At 38.9% G+C, this 7750-nt stretch overlaps 1 protein-coding gene across 1 annotated transcript; it reads right to left on the bottom strand.

Moving 5' to 3' along the window:
• Positions 1-197: 197 nt before the first annotated feature.
• On the bottom strand, positions 198-7040 carry LOC138019063 (fibronectin type 3 and ankyrin repeat domains protein 1-like). Its single transcript, XM_068865722.1, has 2 exons — positions 5999-7040; positions 198-3390 (listed from the first exon to the last, which is right to left on the bottom strand). Exons 1-2 carry the CDS (start codon positions 6468-6470, stop codon positions 2765-2767), a joined length of 1098 nt encoding a protein of 365 aa, XP_068721823.1. The 5' UTR covers positions 6471-7040; the 3' UTR covers positions 198-2764.
• Between the last annotated feature and the right edge of the window lie 710 nt (positions 7041-7750).

Raw genomic sequence — 7750 nt, 5'->3', positions numbered from 1 at the left:
GGTGAGTGCCACTGCATGAAACCTACCTTGCTCGGAGCATGCGCCTTTTGCGCCAAAGCTGGGTTAAAGCAACAATGAGGGACCACAACATTAAAATCAAAAAATAGGCACGCATTGTGTACATGTGAGCAGTGCTGTTGAATCATGATGTACTGCTGTGGTATTAAACAGTCGAGGTAGAAGCAGAAAAGTCGTAGTTTTATTATATATTTTTTAATTTGTAATACCTGTTTCGATTTTACAAACGTCATCGTCAGATACAAAGTATTTCAAAAAATAACGTTAGAACTAGAAAAACCAAGCGAAACATACATAATTAACTATTTAGGTATTCTTGAAAAACGAACGTAATTTTTCACCTTGTTTATGATGCAATATAGATTTGTGTTAGGTGTCCCTCCATCCATCCTCCATTGTAAATTGAAAATTGTATATAAAATTGCTGATTGATTTACCGCTATCCCTGAACCGGTTGAGAAGAACAAAAACCCTAGTAGAATCTCATCTCTTGCCTTCGTCCCCGAACATGGCGGCGATGACTTAACGTGAAAAACACCTAAAATTAATTTTGATGAAAACCTTTTGGTTTTTTGTTTAAGTGCAGCATTCGATTAACCGAGAATCACGTCAATGAAAGATCTATTTTGACATATGTCAAATTCAAGTCATGTCAAGGGACGTCAGCAAAACTGTTGTGTTTTTCGGTCTAAACTGAAGACCCGCAATGTGTGTTATTTACGCGGTGGATTTTCTTAGTGTATACCGTTTCTAAAATCCGCTTTACAACGAGAAAATGAGAGATAAGCAAGCGTAACGTGCCCTAAAATCCCTAATGCAGGACGTAGCTGATTCGACTGGTAGCAAAGACAAATAAGTCCAGCCAATGACTCAACATAAATTCAACCTCATACTACCAGGTGATCTGGTGACGTAATTTGGAGGACTGGGAAGGAGAATTTTAACGCCGTATCCCACAACCGCGCGCGGTCTTAGGTGTTGTTTCCAAACTCCCTGCAGTATTGCCATCGCCGAAACTCAACAGATCATTACGTGTCTACCACATTTCCTGTTACTGAATGAACATTCAAGTAGACCCGACAAGATCTAAGCTCCCCTCTGCCATGTTGAATTCGAAAATAAGGCCGTACGCGGTTGTGGGATACGGCGTTAAAACTTTTCTCCCCAGTCCTCCGAATTACGTCACCAGATCACCTGGATCTGCAAGCAAATAAGAACTGCACCACATCGCCTCCTCCTTCATTGAGCTTACATGAGACATGGTCACAAAAACTTAGCATCGTTTTGTTTTCTTCATCAGCATAAAGACGTTTTAAAGTTTACAGTAGCATCATACTGTTACTTTTTGTGTCATCTATACGTGATTACGTGTTGATTAGCTACGTTATTCATAACTGAGTGCAATGACAGGAAATTCTTTTTTTTTTTTTTCAGTTTATTTAAGAAATAGCAAACATGTACCGTGTTTCTATCGAGTTATAGAAACACGAGTGAAAGGTTGGGAGAACGAGAAATGCTGTGGGAACAGCTCGTGCTAGTTCTGTGTCTCCATCGAGTTATAGAAACACGATTTTTAACCAATCAGGGCGCATATTTTCTTAGGACTGTTTTCTAAATGACTTTACTTTGAAAATCATGATTTCGAGGGATGAGATTTGCCTGTCACTTAAAACTGTTTCAACTATTACACATATCTTTCACGGTAAGGAAAGAAAAGAAAGGAACTTAATTTAAGCACTTATTGGGGACACTGTAAACTGAAATCAACAAATTTGCGCAAATCAAATCAAATGTTGGTTTTTGAGGAGAGGGAAAAGCCGAAGTAAACCCTCTCCGGCGGTGCAGAGTAGAGAACCAACAAACTCAACCCACGTATGGAAACCGAATCTGGGAATCGCACAGGGGCACCCAACGAGAATATAGTTCAAAACCAATTAAAAATAGCATTGTTTAACGTATTTCAGTATTTAAACTGTAGATATAGGCATATTTTTATCCCCTAAAAATTTTTCATCTGTTCGGATTTCCTTGCTGAAAGTCTAGTGATCGAAAATTTTTGGGATCAGAACTTATTTTTTCGAAAATTTTAGCCAGAAAAAAACATGTAAAAAAGGCTCCCGAAAGTTCTAGGTGACCTTTTGAGGTAAAAATCCGTTTAAAATGGGCAATTATACCATGTTTTAGATGTTCGAAAATCCTAGGAGAGGCAGGCAAGCAATAAATTTTACAACAAATGTTCCAAAAATTCTAGATCTCAAATCGTCTTCCGAACAGATATTTTCCGAAAATTGACGTTTGGTGCCCTTGATCGAACTTGGGCCACATTGGCGAGAGGCTAGTGCTCTCACCACTGCTCTATCATTTCGGTCGCGAAAGTACCGCCTTGATCGTTTTTGTCGTTTATCCGATGTAAGTTTTCATTGCTGTGATTATTCATTGATTTCAGTTATAATAATAAAAGTTTACTTGCAGTTTTAGAGTTTGAGAGCTCTCTAGACTTTCGTCAGGTACCATAGTTTGGCACATACCCAGCTTAATACACGACAATTTTCCGAGTTACGATCGCGTGCTTCCGTTCTAGTTGTGTTTAGTAAGATTATGCCTGCTTGTTTGTACTGAAAATAATTCATGAATTAACGGGCTACGTCATATCTAATTATATCTTGTTTATTACTAAATCAATGCGTTGCGGATGCCCTTTTGCAATGATAATAATACAGATTTCATTTTAAAAATGAAGTCATCTTTACTTAATGTTCATTTGTAGTTTCTCTAGTTTTTGCTGGTTGTCTCTGATTTTCTCTTCCAGTAGCTTGGCTTTCCTCTGTTTCTCCTCCTTCGCCACTTGGAACTCCAGAAATTTAATGATACTATGTCTTTCCATGGAGCGGGCAAATTCTAATGCGGTTTTTCCTTCTCTGTTCTGTAAGTATATATCTGCGCCACGTTCGACAAGTAAGCGCACCATATTAAAATGCCCATTCATAGAGGCAGCCATAAGCACGTTCTTGCCCGATTTGTCAAACTTGTTCATGTCGGCGCCTTTGTCTAGGAGTGTTTCAGCTACGTCATAGTTTCCAGATAGGCACGCAACACGCATCAAGGGAGTCCACCCGTTGATAGTGTCTTCTATGTCGACTGGACCGCCATCTCTTAGAACCCACAAGAGGAGATCGTCATGGCCTCCGTCTGCAGTACAATGTACAGCAGTTAGCCCATTTTTGTCACGCGTTTCCCACAAAGCACCATTCCGCCGAAGCAACCTTGCCGAATATTCTTGGCCAGCATAGCAGGCAACCATTAAACTCGTCTTTCCATTTGAATTTGCATAGTTGGGGTCAGCATTGAATTCAAGAAGAATTTCCATAACATCTGAATATGAATCAAACATAATAGAAATATATGATAATCCTGCATTGAAATTGCAAACAAGAAAAGATTTTCTAATCGAAAGATCACCACAGTTAAATCAAGGAATCAAAGCAGTTATTAAATTCTCAACCTCGGATAATGCAATTCTCGTGCTCTGATTGGTTCACTCAATCTCGGTTATCAGCTCATATACCTTAGTTTGACCATATATGGTAAATGATTGCGCTAAACGTTGCTAAGCTAAAAATTTTTACGCCAGAAATCGAAATTTCTCTTGGTATAAAGCACAAGAAAAACGTTTTTGGGGAAAGTTTGGATCAATTTCGAAGCTTAGAAGTACGCCAAAAAGGAAGAAATGTTTTTGTGATGAGCCTACGTCTGACCACCAGGTATTCAATCAAGTTTTTTCGATTTCGCTAGGATTTTCTCCCTTTTTTCGCTCGTATTTCGTACTTCCAAACTTTTGTAGTTTAAGGAATTAAATAAAACAATTATTCTATTCGCGCTTGTTGGATATGAGCCTGGTTATAGCCAACTCGGCGCTACGCGCCTCGTTGGCTATTTACCATCTCATATCCAACGTGCGCTCATGGAATAATTGTTAATTATCTGTAACAGCACGGGCTTAAGCGCCATTCGAACCCATGACTATGTGAAAGCGCTGCTCACCCCTCAACCGCAGCGCTATCAATTAAGTCATCTTAGGGAATAAAGTTTATATCATCTCCATTACACTTCATGACACGTCTTTCTTCATGACATATATTAATTAACTCCAGCTTCCAGGTGGCCTGGTTTGTCTACAACCGCGTCAATCGCTTAATTAACTGCGGTGATAAAATTGGGTGGTTTGCCATTGAACGACTTTAACCAATCGCAACAGGCACAAGCTGCGCCGTGAACCAGTAAAATTTTAAGCAATTTTTTTTTTTTTAACTTGAGTCAAAGTGCGGGAAAATACCCGCTTGTAAGTCGCTATTGGCTTTGCCTTTGCGGCTTCTCATTGGTTTAAAATGTAGCGAGATATTTTTTTCCTTTAAAGTTCAAAAGCTTAGCTGGTTAGCCAGTCCGTGTCTTATTAGTTCACTACAACATGACATATCATTATAGTTACACTTGCAGCAAAGTCAGGAGAATAGTAAACTGAGTGTTTTAACATGTCCGTGCGATACGTGTACATATCCGTCTCAAGTCAATTTTTTCTGCCCTTTTCATCATGTTGTAACTGATATTTTGGAACGCCTATAAGAACAATCGCAGGTGTGAAATAATCTAGATGACCTGCAATTACCAGAAACTCGGAATAATTTGCATGAAAAAGCTCTTCCATTTCTGAAAACGTAAGATGAAAGTAAACAATGCAGGACGGGTTTTACCTTGTTCATTGTGCAAAACCAATATCAAATAGTTCCCGTTTGTGATACACCGAAGGTAAGTAATGGATGATGTGGTTGGCTTATATATATGACGTCGTAAAGATTTTTAGATAAGTACATCACAGACTACTGCCGAAAATTGATGTGTTTGATAATAGATATCTACTTGAATCAGTATTGTACTCATGATAAATTAAAACTCGTTGAACGAACTTGTAAAATGAATCGAATTTTTAAGAATTCTTTTACAATAACCGGTATAATATATATCTTTTTTTTTTTTTAATAATTGGAAATGATATGAATATAACTTCGCAGTTGAATTTTTCGAAGCCGTGTATGTCCTACTGTAAGAAAAAAGCCACTTGCATAAATTAACACTTGCTTTCTTCCGGTGGCATTAAGTCTTAAGTATTACTTTCTTTGTCGCTAACAAAGCGATCTGAGTTAGATTTTAAGAGCTTTCTTTTGTGTGAAAAATAAGAGCTTCTAGGCCTTTCCGGCTGACCTAGCGGTAAAGAGAAATGCATTGTGATTTCCATAACAGTTCGTCTGCGACTCTATTTACCTTTGTCTCTGTAGAATTTTAAATCCGCTTAAGATGGGGCACTTTGGTTAATCGAGGCACGAACTTCATGCACTGCTTGACCAAGATTTAATAACAGTCATGAAGCTGCCTGTGCCGTGTTTTTAAAATAAACACAAAAAGATATTTATTATTCATAATTTCTCTCTATTTTTGGGAGGACAAAATATACGTAATGCTGTGGACAAAGTGTGTCAGTTCTGTTTTACCTATGGTAATATTGTTGGCGAATATTGTCAGTGAGATACGGAAATTCGCTTATCCTCGAGCGAAGTCAACCTTTTAACTAAAAGACCTGCTCCTAATTTTCCAAACTCTGTTGGGGTAAAAAAAGTTCTGCCCTTATTAAAGATCACGAGCCAAGCGATACCTGAGTTCTATATAAACACGGTATTATACCCAAAAACACTTGAAATGACCGGCGGTTCGAGAGAAAGATGAAAATACCTGAAATAGCAATCTGTGTTTAATTTAGTTTCAATTTTTATCGGATGTTTCTACGAGCTTGTTTTCTGCAATAGAAGATTTTATCAACATGCGATCTTAACCCACTTCCCGTTATATACAGTCTATTTATTTATTCTTAAATCCGCATTTAAAATTTTCACAAAATTTCTCTTGCCGTTCAAGTCTCGAATTGGCTTACCTGTGAATCCCTTCTGAGCTGCAACCATGAGCGGCGTCAAGCCAAACTTGTCCATTACCTCAACAACTGAACTATTTTCTTTAAGAATGCTACGAACTTTCTCCAAGTCTTGTCTAGCAACAGCCCTGTGCAATTCTGCCCCCGAAGGTGGTTCATTAGCTGTGGAAACCGAAATTGGCTCGCTCCAGCTGCTTTCTTGGCTTTCGTTGTTGTCTTTCAGGGTTTTTAAGCGACATAGGTAAGGAGTCATCGGCGGCAAACCTTTGAAAACGCACTGTAAACTGTAGCCTTGATAGTTAGTCAGCGGATCGAGCGACGGCCCACCAGGACAGGCACTCCTTGGTTGGCGTCTGTTGAGTTGTACATGGTAAAGTCTCCTCTTCCCGTCGCTGTTGTTATTCTCTCCGCCGTCCCATTTCAATTCTATGCTGTTGTAGGTGACTTCGCCAACCGTTAACTCGGGTAAAAGCATTTTGTTTCACAGATCAAATAAATTAACGACCTCTCCAGGTCACACTCGATCTTTTACTCCTTAATTAGCGAATACTTGTTCTGAAAATCTCAGTCCTCGACGGAACTTGTAACATAACATGACGAAAATACTAATCCGATGAGAGCATGTCACACAATTATTGTACCAACTTCTTTTCACGCTTCCCGCTTCGTGGCTCAATAGTCATAAATTAACAAAATGCAAAGTAAGTGTTGACATTAAGTGTTATTCTTCATGGTGAGAGATTAGTCGTCCTAGCAACCAGCCGTCTCTTCATACGTTTCTTGCACTGGCTAGCTGCACTGGCTTCCTCCACAACAACGTAAAATTCATTGCATAGTAATTCTCGAAACCCTTTCCTCGGTTTAACTAGCAACAAAACCTCGGTTGTCCAGCAATTTTTTTAAATCGCTCTAGATGACCAGCTGTTAGGCCAAGGCTAAATAAAATAGTTATCCGAAGGTTAATTATTAAGTTTACTTACTCTAGGAACAAAGAATTCAGTTTTGAAAATTGTTCTCCTGTATGTCAGAACACAAAAACCACTGAGTCATGAAAAAGGTTGACGTCATAATACGTCATGAAGTATTCTGGCAACGTCGGATATTAGAATCTCATTTGATTCTGTACCTTCGAAAGAAAGCGATTTCAAAACAAAAAAGTTTACATACACTTGTCTTGAAAACTTGTTAGGAGGCTAGTTACGAATAGATTGTAGTTTAAAAGATTCAAATTGTTTTCTTGGTGAGAGAAATCGGAAAAACTCGCGGGCTTTCCCGAGCCAGGATGTTGTCGAGAGTGCAGCAAACAATACTTTTCTTGGAGTAAAAACCTTTGTCTCCGTAACTAGTCTTGAAAATACGTTGGCTCAGTTTGGGCAAAGCCGAGTTCTCCGAAAAGCAAAGGCAAAGTGTTTCAAAGTTTCATCTGTTTCATCACAGGAAGAGCTAAGATGTAAGAGTCCATTGAAAGCGAGAGCTCCTAGCGAACATGATAAATTTGCAAATGTCCGCCCTGCGGTTGACTATCGGTCCTTTTTATGATAAAGTAAGTGCTGATATAACAAAACACTTGAGTTGAAAAGCAAAGTATTGAAATTGAAAGCGCGAAGTGTAAACCATTAATATGGGGAGGCCTTTATTCGCTGCCAAGCACCGGCATAGCCTGTTGGTTATACTGACAGTAACCAACATGTCTAGCAATTTGTGTCCATAAAAGCAACCAAAAACTTCCCATCAGCACTATACACTCCCGCCCCC

The sequence above is a fragment of the Montipora capricornis genome, chromosome 10, assembly GCF_036669925.1.
Source record: "Montipora capricornis isolate CH-2021 chromosome 10, ASM3666992v2, whole genome shotgun sequence".
Classification (NCBI taxonomy): Eukaryota; Metazoa; Cnidaria; class Anthozoa; order Scleractinia; family Acroporidae; genus Montipora; species Montipora capricornis.
The sequence above is the reverse complement of the archived record's forward strand: the minus strand, read 5'-3'. Positions and strand labels throughout refer to the sequence as shown.